The sequence below is a fragment of the Tenrec ecaudatus genome, chromosome 2 (genome assembly GCF_050624435.1).
Source record: "Tenrec ecaudatus isolate mTenEca1 chromosome 2, mTenEca1.hap1, whole genome shotgun sequence".
Classification (NCBI taxonomy): domain Eukaryota; kingdom Metazoa; phylum Chordata; class Mammalia; order Afrosoricida; family Tenrecidae; genus Tenrec; species Tenrec ecaudatus.
In genome coordinates this window covers 64,260,243-64,278,943 of record NC_134531.1, presented here as the reverse complement: position 1 = coordinate 64,278,943, position 18,701 = coordinate 64,260,243, and the positions used below count along the sequence as shown (strand labels likewise).

The window sequence follows — 18,701 nt, the reverse complement described above, 5'->3', positions numbered from 1 at the left end:
AATATGATGAAACGATTGAACTGTATGCTACATGAGACCATGGGAGAATTGTAGATCCTGCCACCTAGTGGATCCTTCCAGCACAGCTGGTGTTAACCTAGACTCAGCACAGGGTGCTTACTGGGCTTGTTTAACATCAGTTACCTTCTGTTGAAAAATGAGTGATGCCTTATTAGAGAAACTCAGCTGCACTTGTTTTAAAGATAACAACATGGGAAAATAGGGCCACGCTACAGGTGATGCTCAACTCGTTCACTTTTACTTTAAGCAATTTGTAGCTTAGTGCACAGTGAGAGGGCAATAATTGCAACTTGGGTGAGCCCTGGTGGCGTACATTGACTGGGCTGTTGACCACAAGGCCAGCAGTTGGAAACCACCAGCAGCTCCATAGGTGAAAGATGAGCTATCTACGCCTGTAAACAATTCCAGCCTAGGAAACTCACAGAGGCAGTTCTACCTTGTCCTGTAGGCTTGCTTCAGAATCATCTGTCGCCACCAGCAAGTGGAATCTGACTCATTCCCACCCTCAAGAAGATTCAAGGAACACAGGGCTGCAACAATGGGCTCACACCAAACAACAATTGTGAGGCTGGGGCAGGGCCAGGGCCAGGCACCATCTCACTCTGTTTAACCAAGGGCCACTATGAGCCAGAACTGATTTGATGGCACTCAATGATAATGTATGCAGAAAGCAGGCTGGCTGAAAGGGAAGTTTTGGATTACCAAAGTTAAGTCTGGCGAGCTATCAGATAAGCAGGGGATCTGAAAGGTTATATGCCCCGGAAAATACAGGTATATTCGAGTCCATTGAAAGAGTTCTTTTAGAAAAAATGATGCTACCTAAACGTGGAAGAGAACTGGTGACGTTCTCATAGCAGGAGAGACGTGACCCAAAGGCGAAGGGATCCTTTAAAGAGCTTCCCTTGCAATGGGGAGCCGAATTAAAGAAACATGAGATTTGATGAATCAATGGCGTAACCTTGGACAAGCTTCCCGGTGTGGACACATTCCTCTTCCACACCAGGTTCACTTGGGAGGGCAGGAGAAGCCCGGATGCACCGGAAAGCAGGGAAAAGGCTCTCTCCACTCCATCTCTAAAAGAGCGCTGTTGTCTCTGCAGTTACCTAGACAGGCAGGCCCGTGGGGTATGTATTTCCACCTTCTTCTGAGGGTGAGAGCAGCTGGTGTGAGGTGTTCTGCAGTGAGACCCACAGCGCAAATGCCAGCCAGGAAAGCGAGGCTGGCTCACTGATGTCAAGCCCAGGATGGCAGGCAGGAGCCCAGCGCCGGGTCTCGTCACGGTTACACTCTGCTCCAGAATCGCTAGCTGGATTTGGAAGGGAGCTGCACAATTACACAGCTCACTGAGAAGATAATTAAATCCCTTGTACCCTCTTTGTTTCATTACACTGGTTCCTCCTCTGGAGTGCTTCCCTTACCAACCAGAGGCAGCAGCCTCTGCGTGGATCTGTGTCTGAGCCCACTGAGCCTTCTGCTCAAGGACGGTCAGGCAATTCAGCGACACAGACTAGTGCGGAGGCCCTGACCTGGGCATGCAGGGTTTAAATTGTGGGAGGTGCTTTCTTACCAGAGGAGGATAGAATGCTCTAAATGGGAACATTCAATTCTGTGAGAGGCCTTGCCAGCTTTAGGGAGAAGGAACATTCCAGTTTTATAGAAAAAGGGATTCTGGTTTGAAATCCAGAATCACATGAAAACACTTTGTCAAATAAATCATGTGCCCGATTGTGCTTCAGCAAAATAAACTGATGCATATATATAAGCTTATTTCTTATTCCGACTTCATGAGCAGACACAAGATACAAGTAAGATATGCAGTGGCAGAAACTACTTTGCATAATATAATTCAACACTGCTATACAGCAGTACGTATAAAGTACCGTTTGAATCCCGGGTCTTCTGGTTGCTGACGCCCCAGGTTTGGGAAACGTCCCAGCAGGAATCATGACCACAAGGAGAAGCTCACCCACAACACATGAACTGAGTTTCTAACCTAAAGGATCCTGGCTAATTCCTATATGTGGGCTCAAGGAGCACGGTAGACATGTTATGCACCGCTGTCTGCCCATCTGGGAGGCTCCACCATCTGGAAACAAGTGTGTGTGCACGTAATGTACTCATTCTATATGATGCTCGCTCCCTCTTTAATGATTAGAGGATACACAATCACAATGTAATCACATAGAATGGTTAGATATAGGTAATATAGCTAATTGACACTGGAGACAAGGTGTGTGTGTGTGGGGGGGTGTCGAAAGATGTTCCTACAGAGCCAACACTGGACTACCAGGATCAGATCTCAAGAGATGAAACTAGTCAGATTTGGGAATCTTTGGATTTTTCTAGAATGTTTGTCTTAGAGGAGCTGAGGTCATGTTGCATGAATTTCCAAGGATATCCTGATCCCTGGAAGCGCCATCTTGATGCATCTCCCATTGATTGGACACACACTGGGACAGAGAATATTATCACCACTGGAGAGTAAGTGGAAGTTGAAACCGCAGGTCTTATCGTCTTAGGCGCCAGAAGTGCCCTGTGTTTCTATTGAGTGGCCACTACAGTGAATCTGCAGACTGGCTCCAACCCTCTCCAGGCTTCGGCTACCCATTGAAATAGCACATGCATGAAGACTGGAGTCAAGACACAACACAAGTCGCCATGTGGCTCTTGGCTTCTTTCATGGTGACATTGGACAACAAGCAAAGGAAAATCCCATGGTTCATGACAATTCAATAAGCATTTATTGAGTGCCTACCTATCTACTGGGCATTAGGGGTTGTGCAGAAAGCTTAAAAACTAACTCCACATCCCATCTACAAGGGTGCCATCAGATCGTCTATGCATTTGACCTGCCCCTAATACTGTTTCCAACATTGCCTGTGCATATGCGACGTTCTCTCAATAGTCAGGCCCGTCTTTCCACACACATTAGTGAGAAAGCTGGCTAGAATTCGGGAAACATCCTACTGGTGTGGATGGCAGCAGCAGACATACCCAATCCCCCGTGGGTCTTGAGCCCCAGACCACAAGCTCATTAATGTTGTGGTTTAATCAATGGCAAGAATGCTCCTGTGATCTACTCCTTCACACGGCACCTCTAGAGATAGACATTGTTTACAGGAGCAGAACCGAGGCCAGACCCCAACTCTTCTGGGACACAGACTTGCATTGCTGGTAGAATGACAAGGAGGGGAGAAGGCATTGAGCCGCACTTGCTTTTGAAAGTGTTGGCCTATCCATCGCCATAGAGTGCCTTCCAAATGCCTAATTAAGTTCCGCATCGATGTCACTTCTGCGTGGTGTCCTTTATCTCTGGTCTCCACGAGCATTCAGTGACTCTCCGCTAAACTCACTGCCATCTAGTCCACGCCAACGTATAGTAGGGCTACGACAGGGTAGAAGTACCCCCACAGAACCGCCTCAATAAGAGTATCCCAAGACTGTAACTGTTTATGAGAGTAGAAAGCCCCTCTTTCTCCCGCCCTGTGGTACTGATGAAGTTGTAGTTTCCCTGTTTACCTACAGCTCCTGTGCTTTTCCAGGAGACATGGATCACCTCTACATAACCAGTGCCAATCGACACGGAGTGTGCCTAGTGGTGGATTGTTTCATCAGTAGTCCACCTTTGTCAAAACTCCACCAAACATTCCACGTCTCCATATCTTCTCTGCCTTTCTCCCAACCTCAAGGCCCCTTCGAACAGAATCAGAGTCTCTTCAAATTTGCAATTCTTAATTGGCTTGGACTATCCAGTCAGCCAGGTAGACAGTATCTGACTCAGAGCGGTGCCCCAGGAAAGGGCAGAAAGAACATCAGTGAGCTGATGCGTACGTTTGTCTAGGAGCCCCGGTGGCCCCCTGGCTGCTAACTGAAAAGCCATGAGTGGGTGGAGTAGAAATATGTGCGATCTTCTTCCACAAAGATTAAAACAGAATCCCGAACAAGCAACCAGTTTGTTGATACCCTACAGGGCAGAAGACACCTTCACCAGAGGCCTTCCAAGACCTTGGCCTTGAGAGAAGCCACATCTGACCTTGAGAGAAGCCACATCTGGAGTGAAAGGTGGGCTTGAACGGCTGACCTTTCATTTATCAGCCAGGTGCTTAACCACTGTGCCACCAGGGCTCCTCCGTAAAGACGACACCCTCGGAAATCCCAGGGGACAGTTCTTCTCCTTCCGGTAGGTTTCCAATGAGTCACAATCGGCTCCCGGGCACAAAGCAAACGCACACATATTAGGGAGACTTTGTCTCCCTCAAAAGGTTCTAGGTTCAAGCTGGAGTTCAACAGAAGAAAACACTGCCCGGTCCGGGGCATCCTCGCAATTGCTCTCATGGCTGAGCGCATGCAGCCCAGTGCCAATTTACCCTTATAATTAGCAATTACCATTTTGATCACAATTATCTTTTACTGAAAAAAAAATTAAAATCAAACTCATCTTTGTTTTAAACCAGGTGCATATTTAGAGCTAAACCTTGGTGGTCTGGAACCAACTGGTGAAGAAGCCAATCACTCAACCACACAGTCTAAGAAGTCCAGTGCATGTTCCGTCTCCCTCTCCTGCCCTCTTACCCACACTCCAAGGTCTGCTTACCCCTCAGACTTAACTCAGCTCGCACTTTAAATAGAAATTAACCTTCCAATACCACTACTTTTATACTTCATAGAGCATGACTATATATAGTCACAATTCTGTGTTTCAAAGGGAATCCAATGATCAGATGAAGCCTTCTGATTGGACCGCACAGTTCAGCACCACTCTGTCTTCTATCATACTTAAGCCCTACCTCTGAACGCTTCCTGAAGAAGCTGAGGACACATTTCTACGTGATGTACATGAAACAAAGATACTTCTTACTCATAAGGAAAAACCTTGTCAATGACGAGCAAGTGCAGACTTTATTGAGTCATTCCCTAGTAGACCCAACAGTGAAGAAATACAACCTTTCTCTTTATAGTAAACCATCCGAATCAAACTCAGTGCCATCAAATCGAGTCTGACTCATAGGGACCCTCTAGGATAGGGCAGAACTGCCCTTGGGAAGACTGTCGGTCTTTATGGGAGTAGAAAGTCCTGTCTTCCTGGTTTCAAACTGTCGATCTTGCAGTTAACAGCCCAACCTTCAGGGCACCCAATATGTTCACAGTAATGAAACCACTTATGTGGATGCTGGATACACCATGGGCAAAACAAAACAAAGCGGAACCATCTCTTGGTAAGACTAGTTCCTTCTGGCAACTTGTCTCACCCGTATGGTCACGACGTACAGAAAGACAGTACCTTCAGCAGGAGCTCAATCACTTCTGTGTGAACAAGTCCATGCACTGGTTCTCCATTGATATGTGTGATCAGATCCCCGGCCTTCAGTCCAGCCTGGCATGCTGGACTTCCTTCTTCTACATTCTGAAGTCCAAGGGGACAAGGGATCATTGTAAGGAAATGACGGAGCTCCCGACACCTACTCTTTCTCGGGCAGAGTATCTGAGTTGATCAGCAAATGATCGTAAGCTATTGCTGGGAAATTGTAAAGGCACAGTCCTTGTTCCTATCCTAGCATCGCTGTAACACTGGGTAAGTCCTATGATTCCATTAGGAAAAAGATCCAGGGGATGGAGAAGGTGGCCCTTCACAAAACGCAGGGCAGAAAACGAGCTAAGAAAAGCAGAAGCACTGTGCCTATCACCTAGAACACAAGGGTAGACTCTAGCGGGAGAAGGGATTCGTTTTTGCTCACTTTAGTTCCATCATTATAGATCAGTGTTTCCCAAAGTGGGCGATGCCACCTGGGGGGAACGGGGACGATCCAGGTGGTAAAACAGAAGCCTACAGTTTAACTTGCTTTAGGGACTACAGTACAAAAGGGGTTAATTTTCAGTGTGGTGTCAAGTAATTTTTTTTTTTCTGAAAAGGGAACCGTAGGCTGACAAAATTTGGGAGCTGGCGATTCAGATAAAGGGAAAGCGCACTGAAGAAAGCATAAACCAGTTTAAGTTTTAAACTCTAAAGGAAGTACAATTGCTAGTAACGCTGCTTGGCCTAGCAGGCCCGTGCTCTGATCTGGCTAGAAACGAAAAGCAACCAGTGTGCGAGGCAGCTGGTCTTACCCAGACGATGTGGTGCACCGTGTAGATGTCACTATCTCCCACATACACCCGGATGGCTCGGATGGCGAAGCCGTAGTTCTTCCCGGAGCTGTGGATCACAATGGGCTGATGCGGACTGGCGGACGCCGCTGAGGAATCTCGGCTGGGAGACGAATCCCGGGAAGAAGAAGGGTCCGAGGACAGGGAATGGGGCGACATCGGACTTCCCAGGGGAGAAACAGCAAACATATCTGCAACAAGGTGGCCTGTCATCAAAGCTGACCCCAATCTCCCACAGAAACAGCCATGCAGCCGACCCTCCCCCCCACGTCAGCCCTGCCAGGGTTGGGAGCAGGGTCACACCACAGGGGCATTCCTTTGACGTGGACTTCACAACAGAAGATGGTCAAGGAAACTTTGGAGTCATTTCTCATGAATGAATTTTCCAGGGAAGACTCTAAAGGCATGATTTCCAAGTTCTCTACACGAATCAAAACACACACAGACTGGCTACTCCCTCGCTGTGTTATCTTTCTCACTCACTGCCAGCACCTTGGTTGCAACTGAGAGCCACCCATAGGCCAGGGCAGAAATGCCCCTGTGGGTTTCTGACACGGTCACTCTTGACTGGAGCAGAAAGCCCCATCGTTCTCCTGGTGGTTTTGAACTGCCGACCTTGTGGTTCGCAGCCCAACTCACCATGCCACCGGGGCTCCTGTGTTAACTTTAGTTAGTGTATTTTACTTGAATTAAAGAAATGGATCGTAGGCACATTTATTTCAAGTGTATCCTCACACACAGAGGGCTGTATGGATGATCACACGGTATTCCGACTCCAAATCTTGCTTGTTCTTGACTGCTTAGAACCTAGCCCTTTCCGAACACAAATAGCCACTTCTTCAGAGTGACTCCTTATTACTATGACAACTCCTTACTATGTGGTTCTCTTCCTGTATCATGTGCACTCCTGATAACAAGGTTTTAGAGAAGATAAAGCTGGTGAAGGAAATAATAATCATCGGAAAAACTCAGTTCATAGTCAAAACACCATTTATAGTCTGTTTTCCTTGTCTGATAAGCAAACATATTTTTAACTTATTGCTTGTAACAATTTTGAATGGACATGAATCTACACAGCCTTTTACTGGCTATTAAAATTGTGTGTGTGTAAAGAATAATTTAAAAAGCTGTTGCGGTTTAAATATGAGCTCAGTCAGAGGCAGCATGACTGCCCCGGAGACCTGGTGGTGTAGTGGGTTAAGCGTTGAGCTGCTAACCCCTGAGGCCAGCAGCTTCTACCCACAAGCTGCTCTTCAGGAGACACAGAGAGTATCCCGTCCCTGCTGAGACTGGCAGCCCTGGAAGCCAACGGGGCGCTTCTCCTCTGTTCATACCGCCGCAGAATCAGAACCCGGTCGACGGCAGGTAGTCCTACCACCCTCAGGCCCCGCCTGGTGCCTGTCTGAAAACAGAACCAAGCTGCGTCTGGCACCAGCATGTGCCTTTGCTCTGGGATTGCATGGGGCGCCGTGGGTCTCGTCTGCTGCCTGTCTGCTCGGGGAAGCAGCACTCTGGAAGCAGGGAGTCGGCACACAGGAAGCGAGAGGCTCACGGCCTACTTCTCCGCATTGTGAAGGTTTCTCTCCTCTGCACACATTCAGGAATTTCCCTCCAAAATAACCAAACTCACTGCCACAGAGTCGATGGCGACTCATGGCAACGCTACTGAACAGGGTAGAACTGCCCTTGTGGGGTTCCAAGACTGTAACTCTTTATGGGAGTAGAAAGCCCCATCTTTCTCCCGAGGAGCACCTGGTGGTTTTGAACTGCACACCTTGAGAATCACAGCTGAACTCATAACCACTACACCACCGGGGCTTCCAGGAATTTGCCTACTTTAGCAAAATGAGGAAGAAGAAAATATATATATATATATAAACAATCAGCTTTCCAAAGTGGACTGGACTCTCCACCTCCTGAGCAGCCGCACTGGGGGTGCTCACCTTCACATTGTGAAGGACGGTTCCTATTGGGACATTGGTGGTGTTGGGTGCTCAATGGGTTGCCTTCCTGCAAACCGGAAGCATTAATGTGAACACTACCCACCAGGGAGCATGCGTTTAGATCCTACTCCCTTCTGGAAAACTGTGAAAGATTAAAACATGTAAACGGTCTCTTGTCTACCTGGTCTGCATCCCAGATCCCAGCCTCTGTGATATAATGTAATCCCCTCTCCTGCTCTCGCCTGAGTGACACGTCACAGCCACTAGGGCGTGCACTCCATCTCCGGCAGTGGAATGGCTTCACCCGGCGATCAGCAGAGGCAAAACCAGGTTGTGGAAAAATACTGCAATTCAGCAAAACCGCCACGCAGGCGGGTTTCCCAGGCCAGGGCAGGAGATGGGGCGGCTACCAGTAGGCGGAGGCCAAGCTCACGCCCCACACCGGGGGAGAGAAGCATGTTTGCAGGCTGTCTCTGACTGTGTGCAGCCCCGGAACTGAGAGGCTGGCATGCTCAGAGTCTATTTCCTCATGAATTAGAAGAGTAAAACAAAAGCCCCAACAACCATACTTGGTTTTCGCACCCAGATGTTGTAAAGTGCTCTGCACACGACACACGTGATGCACAGTCTAGGGCAGAAAAGTCAGAGGAGGGTGATTTCTCACTTCATTTGGAAGGAAAAGAGAGGAAGCGAAAGGAGACAAAGGACAGAAGCCTGGCGGAAAGGGAGGCTTGCAGGGCTAAGTGCGATGAACTGGGTGCACATGCTCTTGGGGAGGCTGCAGGTTCCGCAGGGCGAGTTCCCGAGCATGGCCGGGCCGCCCCCACCCCATGGCTGCTTCAGGCAATTCTGCATCTCAGTCAGCATTCCAAACTTGGGGGGGCGGGTGTGGGGGGAAGGTAGGGGAGAGGACCACGTGCACAAATCACACAATTCCATGCGAGGAGATGTCTCTCTACCTCCTGGGATCATGAGGGACAGGGCACTGGCAGAGAGGGACTTTGTGACTTTCCCAGAGGTTTTCTTTTTCTCTGTGCTTTCTAAGCGCTGCCGGGCCACGTGGGAAGCAGGTTCACTGGAGGGCTTTGAGGACTGGTCTGTACTGTCCACACACTCGCTGCTGCGTCCGTTTATCTGATCCAAGTGCTCTGAAAAACTGCCGACTGTACAAAGAAGAAGGATAAACACGTCGGGAAAACCAAGGGCGGGAGGGCTGGGGTAAGGGGAGGGCAGGCAGAAGCCAGGCAGCGCCATCCCAGTGGCTCCCGGGCCCCTGGAGAGGCAGGTGAGCCGTAAGAACACGTGGGAGGTTGGAGAAAGGTGCCACGGAGGAAGAGGAGGAGCCAGGAGTGAAAGGTGTCTAGGCAGATTATGTTCCAATGGCCCAGCAATTCCTCCTCCTCTGCCCTCGGGGGACACGTCACCCAGCAAGTAGGGGTCCCAGGCACCCGCTTGCTCCTTTCTCCTTGGCATCGATGGGGCCACTGGCGAGTAGCAAGTGAAAACACGAGCCTCCTCATGACAGGTAACTATGGCTACATGTGAGCACCACGCCTGAGGTTCCACGGCGTCCCCGTGTCGCGGTTCAAGCGAAGTGCACCAAGGCAGACCGAGAGGAGGAGGTAGAAAGCTGCGCTCCCCGAATGGCGGACGGTGGGCATGGATCTCCTTCATCGCGCCCTCCTCCTGTCTCAGCCATCCCGTCGCGCAGCACCGCGGAGGCACGCGCGCTGCTTTTGGGCCAGTGGTGCGTGATGTCACCTGCCTGTCCTCTAACTGTCAAGGGGTCCTTCTTCTCGATAGCGGGGCCTAGTTTACCCCGGGCTAGGAGGGGATGGCCTCATCTCACCCCAAGGTCTCTGGCTGCGGTGAGCATGCGCATGGGGGAGAGAGGGAATGATCCTTTGACTCTATTACTCAAAAGGCGTGGCAGGGCCGAGGCAGACTTTTTTTTAATGATGAAAATAATCCATTAGATGTTTTTGACGCTGGCCCTTTCTCTTTCCCACCTATCTTTCTGAAGGTGAGTAGGCTTAGGGGACTAAACGACAGTCAGCAATTTGCCTTATGAAGCACACCTGTGAATGGACGGAACTACACCCTATTCAGAGTGAAGTAATAATCAAGAGACAGGGAGCGACCAGCAGACTCCGGGACGTCATGCATTTGATTTGAGGACCAAGATAATTTAAGCGAATCTTAGACGAATGGGCTGCATTCTCTGTTGAGACGGGGCCCAGAGGAGGGAAGACATCCACCCTGGAGGTAGAACTGAGGTGAAGAGAGGACTGAAAATCCAACACCCCCCCCTCACCCCCCGTGAGATTTATAAGCACAAACAAAACGACACAGAATGAAACACTTCAGTGAGGCTGAAATACATCCCACTTGACATTTTTGTTTTCTTGAAATCATTATGGACCGCCCCCTCCAAAAAAAGTTTATACCAGGATTATTCAATCAGTTAAAACACTGCTTATGAAAAGCTTGGAATCATTCACCATTATAAATAGAGCACAATGAATATAGTTTAATGAAAACATTTGTTGTTGCAACCTGAAGCCATATCTATGTTTTCATTTTGGAAAATGGCAGTATTTGTGTCTTGCTCCATAAGAGGATGTGCTGTGCATAACATTTGTATACACCACATATATTTTAAATGCACTGAAAGACTTGCTCTGAAGGAAGAGGCCCCTCTGGCTCCCTGGGGCAGACACCAACTAGCCCTGATCCGAGTAAGCTATAGGGAATATACGGGTCCTATTGTTAGGGTGTTATTTAAAAATAAACTGCTTTCAAAGACAAGGCTCAAGATCCTTGCCAAGGCTACCTCTCAAGAGGCAAGGATGTCCTCAGGAGTCTCTCACTCTGCTTACACAGACTGGAAGAGTCACTCCAGTTGATATCATGGTGGCACCTGTGAAACCCTCCCTACCTGGTCGATTCAGAAAATCCAGCCCCTAGATGCACAGCAGGCCCCCCTGAATCTCACAGCAGCACCTTCTTATGGAGTTAGTGTGAGTCTAGTGTGGAAAGATAAGTTATTTCACACAACTTGGACCCTCCATGGAAGCCAGCTGTCTCAAAGAAGCAATCCCCTGTGTCAGTAACTGGCTTTATTCTACTCCCTCCTAAGGGTGACTCGAGAGATTTCCAGAGATAGTTCTGAGCATGGTTGTTTTATTATGCAGTATTGCCCCCTGACTCCCAGACCTTAAGAGTCAGATAAAACACCGTGTTCTGGCATCAACAACTGAAAGCAGGCTCTCTTAGCATGCTGATGGTCACCATGCGAACCCACCGTGAAAGCGAACGCTGACTCTAAGGTCAAATGCCTAGGCACTGAAGAGACACCTACGATACTGGCTCTTCATTGTTTCCCAGGCCACAAGGGGACACTTCTCAGCACGGCAGATGATATGACGGAGATGGCAGGCGTCCCCTCCGAGCAGCTTACCTGACAGGGTGGAGCTGCTGATGGTGCTGGCCGGGGTGGTGACCTCAGCCTCCTCCTGATTACACTCTTCAGCAGGAAGGACTGGTTTTTCTGGCTCCTCACGGGGGTTTCTAGGGCAGGGAGCAGCTTCATCTTGTTCTCCCTCTGCTGAAATAGCCAGTTTGGGGAGCAGGCCAGAACTGAGCTTCTGTCTGTTGCTTTCGGTGTCTGAAGAGTTAGATGTGGATAACTGTTGCCTTTATTAAAAAGAAAAACAAAGTCATATGTACAGGTTACAGAAGGCTCTGGGGGAGAAACGAGGTAGAAAGGGGACTTGGCTATGCCTGAGCAAGATAGGTCTAAAGCAGAGGTTCTCAAAGCATGAGCCCTGAGTCAGTGGCAGGAGCGTCATGCAGAACCTGTGAGACATGTGGGTTCCCAGGTCCCCCATCTGATCTACCAGGGTCAGATATTCTATGCTGGGCCTGGAGCAGCGATTGATGCTTCCAGCAGCCTTCCAGGGGATAGGACGGTGCCAGGGTTTGGGAACCACTGCTCTCCTCGCCATTCCCCGGGAGACATTCCACCTACATTTCCGAATATTCCGAGCTCCAGCTCGATGTTTCCGTGGCCGGCAACGCTGTGCTCTTGGCTTGATCTCCAGAGTCCGCCTTCTCTTCTCCTGAATTCTGAGTTATCCGATCGATGCTGCTGAAGACCTGGAAGGCAAAGAGTCGATGTGTGTTAATAAATTCTTGAAACGGCTCATCAGAAGAAAAAAAAAAATCACTGACGGAAAACCTGAAAAGGTAACTCAAGTTTGAACTGGGCATGGCCATAGAGGGAGCATTCCCGGCCATTGACTCAAGGCCAGAGATGAAGAGTCAATGGGTAATTCTTTCGTTTTTTTTTTTCTCTCTGGATGGGAGCCATGAATTCATCATCCTCTCTCACCACATCACAGCACAGACCTTGTACCTGCAAACAAAATCTATAGCTGCACTGGGGGGTTTAGGCCTGGGGATCAATGTATGTCTCAGATTACTTTTTAACCATAAAGTCAATCAGAAAAGAAAATCACAGAGAAAAAGATTTAATGGCCTCCAGTCAGGGGTGGGGAGGAGAAAAACTGAAGTGGAATTGACTGTGAAGAGAAGGATAAATCACCTGTGTGGAGACTGAGGAGAGAAACGGGAGCACACATGGCTATACAAAGCCAGAGACAGGTGCTTGGCTTGCAAATCACATACCCAGCCAGCAGGCTGTGTGCTCTGCGGGGGCTGGGCATCCTAAGGGGACCAGTGCTCGGCCAGGCAACCGCTGGACTCCTGTCGTTCCCCAGGAAAGCCAGGGTCGAGACGTGCAGGAAGCACTCTCTACCCTCCTCCTCAGCCATTTGCTAATCTCAAGGGAATCACTGTAACCCCAAAGACCCATTGCTGCCAGGTGGACTCCTATCCCTGGAGAGGCGATGGCACAGAAGAGGGGATGAACCGCAGACCTTCTGGCTAGCAGCTGGGCACCTACCCTCTGGGCCACCAGGGCTCCTTGGCAATGGCCTTGAGGCCGCCTCTCAGGAAGATGCTTTAGGTCTTCCACAACTAGCTGGGAGATCTGAAGCCACAGAGACGCAAGCGAGACTTGGCCACCTACTTCTGGAAAACCCCGTGGGGTGGTGTGAACAGTCTTGCTAACATGCAGAATGCATCAGAGAGGATTGTTGCAGATGCAGTTTGGATAAAACGCATCACCCTGCCACTTGTTCTTGCTTATGATCCATTTAAATTTGTTCTAGTTTTCACTATTTTCTGCTTTCCTTTTGATTTTTTAAAATTTATCTGTTTTACTTTGTTATTCTTGGGGAGGTTTGGGGATACTTTTCTGAATGTGGAATCTGGGATGATAACAGAGTAGCTGGATGAATAGTTGCTTGGGGTTATGGCAGGAGAGGTTAAGGTGAAAAGGGGAGCCAATAACAAGGAGAACAAAAATGAAGAAAATGTTCTAAAACTGACCGTGTTGATGATTCTACAACTCTTCTTGATGTGGCTGAACTATTGAATTGTATGGTATGTGAATTATATGCCAAGAAAACTGTTGGGGAAAAGAAAGAAAAAGAAAGGAAGGAAGAAAGAAAGGAAGGAGGAAAGAAAGAGGAAAGGAAGAAGGCAGGCAGGAAGGCAGGAAGGCAGGCAGGAAGGAAGGCAGGAAGGCAGGCAGGCAGGCAGGCAGGCAGGAAGGCAGGAAGGAAGGCAGGAAGGCAGGCAGGAAGGCAGGAAGGCAGGAAGGCAGGAAGGCAGGCAGGCAGGCAGGAAGGAAGGCAGGCAGGAAGGCAGGAAGGCAGGCAGGAAGGCAGGCAGGAAGGCAGGCAGGAAGGCAGGCAGGAAGGCAGGCAGGAAGGCAGGCAGGAAGGAAAGAAGCTCTGTGGGATGCACCTCGGGTCACCAGGAGTAGGAGTCTACTTGATGGCACCCAGTAATAAAGCAACTGCCCTGGGCTGGGGACTGGATTCTGAGTAGGGCGGCTATAGAAGAGCAAGGGGAAATAAAACACTATTCAAACCACTAAAACACAGAGCAGTTCTGGGGGAGATTGCCTTTGATGGTCAGAGGCAGGTGCTGGGCAAGGCCCCACACTTAGTGTCCTCAAAGCTTGTCTTGGCTCCAGGAGAGCCCGGCCACCACCCCTTCAGGGCAATGCCTAGCTAACAGGGATGTAGTGCTGGTCAATTCTGCAGATACACTCCAGGCAGCCACTTTGAGAAAGCTATAGCACATACTTTGGATTCACTAAACGTGAGAGAGAAGCTAAACAATCATGCAAAATACCATGGCAACAGAATATATGCAGTTACTGGAAATAGCCAAGGGAGCTAGAGGGGCTCTCTGAGCTGATTCCCAGAGTTCTAGGGCGCTGCCCTGTCTCAGGACTTTAGCCGTTGCTGCTGCTGTTTATTTTTCAGCTTACCTCTCTCCCCGGGGGAGGGTTAGGGAAGGGGGCCTCTGTCTCAAGCAACAATTTCATTTTCTTCTACGGTTTGCAACATTCTACCTGGGTTTCCGATCGCCTCTTGATCCTTCAAAAAAGACCTTCTAGTATTCGTTACAGGACATTCCCATTCCAGGTCAACTGCCCGCAAGCACCTTTGCTATGTCAAGGGGGAAGCCTTCTCCTTGGCTCAGTACCTAGCTGGGACTCTGCACACAATCCGGGGTCCTGTCAATGGCTGTCACATAGTCCAAAGATGCGGCCATGGGGGCAGGTCCATGCCTTCGAGAAAATACCAAACAAACCAAACTCGCTGCCATCAAGTCGGAGCCGACTCACAGCGACCCTATAGGAAAGGGTAGAACTGCCCCTGTTTCAGAGACTGTAACTCTTTACGGGGTTTGAAACCCCATCATTCATCCATGGACTGCCAGGTGGTTTCAAACTGCTGACCTTGCGGTTAGTAGCTCAAGGCATAGGCCCGATGCATCAGGAAAAAAGACCCCAATTTGTGGTGAGTGAAACCGAGACCTGCATGTGTGAGGACTTGGGTTGCAATATGGAGACTACTCGGGGAGGGGGGGGTCCCCTTTCCTAACATGGAAATGAATTTTAAAAGCACAGAAGGACCCAACACCCCAGCAGGGGAAGGGGTTTGTACAATTCTATCCAGGTGCTTGGAGGCCTCAATCGCATGACCGGCCAGTGGAAAACTCCACAGTTTATGCCAACTTTCCCCTTACTTTTGAAAAGCGATGTGAACACGAGGAAAACTGCCGTATTTCCACGGTGAAGTCTTCGTCATTCGTATCGTCTTCCTCCTCGGTCTCCATGTGGTGATACTTCTCAGAGCGAGCTGCGGAGAAAGGCGTGCCGTCAGGTCAGCAGCCCCCCCTTACCCCCCCGCAGCGGTGCTATCCCAGTGGCGGTCTCTCTCGCTAATGGGCACTACGCAGAAGCATGCAGGGGGCATAGAGTGCCTGGCTCTCGCAGGGAAGGGTCCCTTCTAGCAAGGGACCACTGAGCAGGCGGATGTGAGATTGCACACATACTATCAAAGTAACTGGTGTCGTCCTCAGATTCCAGTTGAGGGATGAATTCTGCCTTCTGTCTCAGCAAACTGTTCCAGTCCAAGGATCGGAAGAAGCGATGCTGCTTCACTTCATAGGCACCACCTGCTGAGCAGAGAGGCAAGCGGTAAACTGGACATCCCGTTTGCAAGAGTGCCGGCGTAGCATCCCTGGCGAGATACAACACCCGTCTCAAACGCACTATTTGCATTCTACAACCAAGACCCCCCAAACCCCACCCCCCGCAACCCCTACTTTTTGTTAATAGCAGTTGTGATGGCCCAGTTTTTCTTAGTTAAGTTTTCCACGACTTTCTCCATTTTTCAAAGGTTAATGATATGGCCACTTAAAATCCCATTATGCTGCACCCGGGGACGGGGACGCCCTTTGGCCCCAGACAGACCCACTCTCATTATAAGCCCAGAGAAATCCTAGCAAGGCCCAGACTGTGTTCCCAGCACGACTTCCTCTGGAGGTCAGGTTAATAATGATGGATTTTTCCGAAATACTGTGTAATGGTGACTACTCGATTTTATTGGATTGCTCATTAGCATAGGTAGGCATGAGAGTCTGTGAGTTACAGATTCTTAAATAAAAAGGACCCAAATAGACTTATAATGTATCTTAGGAAAACTCAGGGCAATCCTTAAGTTTTGTGGAGTCAGCATGACAGCACAGCTCTGTGAAACAATGCTTTTGGTTCCATCTCCCTCCAGAAGAGCGCAGAAGAAAGGCCTGGGTATCCGGTCACCTACTTTGAAAGCTACAAGGAGCAGCTCTACTCTGACGCATCTGAGGCCGTCCTGAGTCAGAATTAATTCATCACTGGCTAGTTTGGGCTGTTTTTTGGGGAGGTTTGTTGTTCTTGTTAGTATTTCAGAGGGTGCTTTTGGGGGGTAGTGATTATGCACTAGGCAGCTAACCTCAAGGTCAGCAGTTTGAAACACGCAGAGAGATAAGCGTGGGTTCCTCTGTGCGTTAGCCTGGGAGACCCACGGGGGCAGCGTTGCCGTTCTATGGGGCCGCTGTGAGTCGGGAATGACTTGATGGCAGCGAGGGGCGTGTTTTTTGTTTTGCGGTCACAGTAAAAATGCTCATGTTACACTCCATGTAAAGAGAAGACAGTACACGTGCTGTGAAATCATGGCCTGAGAGGCAGGCCCTCTGCTGCCCCAGCCACACGCCATTGACGGGGAGACAGTCAAGACCCATCCTGCAGAAACGCTGGGACGAGACTCTGGAGCAGCTCCTCTCCAGAGAATGGTTAGACGCTCTTCTGGGCGTCATATACATGACTCTCTCCTGCCGTTGTCACCGCACCCCTCATCCTGTCCCCTGTGACTACAAAGGGAAATGCCAGCTGAACCAACAATGGCCTGTGGCTTCTAGTAAGGTGGGTGGGGGTGGTAATAATGTCCGTAGAGGTCAAAGCTTGGACCTTTGGGCCCTCTAGAGCACAGCGGTTCTCAACCTGTGGGTCACGGCCCCTTTGGGGGGGGGGGGTCATACGACCCTTTCACAGGGGTCGCCTGATCCATAACAGTAGCAAAACTACAGTTAGGAAGTAACAACGAAAATAATGTTATGGTCAGGGGGTCACCACCACATGAGGAACTGTATGAAAGGGTCGCGGCACAAGGAAGGTTGAGAACCGCTGCGCTAATTAGTACAAGGTGTCCCTTCTGTGATGGCTCCACACCCAGCTGGGGGATTCGGTGCTCTGAAGGCAACAACAAAAAAGGAATGGAAGGCATCTCACTCACAAAGCATTTGATTGGAACCTGTACCTAATCCAGGATCCGATGCAGACCTTTTCCACGTTTACAGCATGATGAAACTAAAAACCAATGTACTGCCTGTAACTCGATGCCGAATCACAGCGACCAGACCGGACACGGCAGAGCTTCCCCTGTGAGTTTTCGAGACTGTCACTGTAACAGGAGTAGAAAGCCCCGCCTTTGTCCATGGAGCAACTGGTGGCTTCGAACTGCCGACTTGGCAGTTAGCAGCTCAATGCCTAAGCCACTAAGTCACCAGGGCATAGTGTAATGTTACACCATGCTGGCTGATACGTTAAACACAGCCACAGTAGGATTGACAGCTTGATTCGAGGTAGAAATTTTAACAAGTATTGCCCTAGGTGCCATGGGTATTGTGCTTCCTTTAATTAAACCATTGCAAATGACTTGACAAAGTAGATGATATCAATGTCATTTCCAGCTGGGGAAAACATGGATATGAAAAAGGGCACTCTGGACTCCAGCCACCCCAAGAGTAAGTATGCGAGCGGCTGTGCCTAGGTCTGTCTAACAACACCCAAACACAGCGGCCGAGCTAGGATGAGTGCGGTCCACTTGTTCCAACTCATGGTGATCCTCTGCACCAAGTAACTCAACCCTCCCTGGTCCTGCCCCATCCTCACAACGGTTGCCTGCTTTGAGCCATTGTTACCACCACAGTGTCAATCCATCCCCTGGACGGTTTTCCCAGTGTGTGTGTGCTGAGCCGGTACTTGACTAAGAATGAGGTTTTTCTTCAGGGATGAGTCCCTCCTGATAACATGTCTAAAGCAGGTGACTCAAAGGCTCGACATCCGAACTTCTGCAGGTCATTCGACTGGACTTTTTTCAAGAGAGATTTGTTTGTTCTCCTGGCACAAGTTCATGGCACACTCAGTATGTACCTTTGTCAATACCATAATTCAAAGTAAACAGTTCTTTGGTCTTCCTTTCTCATTGGTCCACCGTTCTCATGCATGTCAGGGGATTGAAAATACCAAGGTTTGGGTGCGTGCACGTTAGTCCTCAAAGGGCATCTTTGTTCCTTAACACTTTAAAGAAGCCTTGTGTAGCAGATTTGCCCAATAAAATAGATCACTTGATTTTTTTATTTGGCTGCTGCTTCCAGGGGCATTGGCTGAAGAGCCAAGTGAAATGAAATCTTGGACAATTTCAATCTTTGCTTCAGTTATTTTGCCATTGATTACTGGTCATCGTGTGAGGGATCTGTTTTCCTCATGTTGAGGTGCAATCCACACTGAAGGCTGTAATCGTTGATCTTCATTAGGAAGCGCTTCCAGTCCTCTTCCCTTCCTGG

At 49.4% G+C, this 18,701-nt stretch overlaps 1 protein-coding gene across 7 annotated transcripts in view; it reads right to left on the bottom strand.

The window, feature by feature from the left end:
* Nucleotides 1–18,701, bottom strand: part of MAST4 (microtubule associated serine/threonine kinase family member 4) — a 740,331-nt gene that overhangs the window by 11,407 nt on the left and 710,223 nt on the right. For 4 of the 7 annotated variants that reach the window (XM_075541112.1, XM_075541113.1, XM_075541116.1 and 1 more), the window contains 7 exons: nt 15,588–15,710; nt 15,279–15,391; nt 12,139–12,266; nt 11,569–11,804; nt 9,068–9,271; nt 6,127–6,356; nt 5,303–5,425 (listed from right to left, as the gene is read on the bottom strand). In XM_075541112.1, coding sequence (XP_075397227.1) covers nt 5,303–5,425; nt 6,127–6,356; nt 9,068–9,271; nt 11,569–11,804; nt 12,139–12,266; nt 15,279–15,391; nt 15,588–15,710 — 1,157 coding nt within the window. The remainder of the gene's footprint in view (nt 1–5,302; nt 5,426–6,126; nt 6,357–9,067; nt 9,272–11,568; nt 11,805–12,138; nt 12,267–15,278; nt 15,392–15,587; nt 15,711–18,701) is intronic. The other 3 variants (XM_075541114.1, XM_075541115.1, XM_075541118.1) reach the window with 1 other exon arrangement.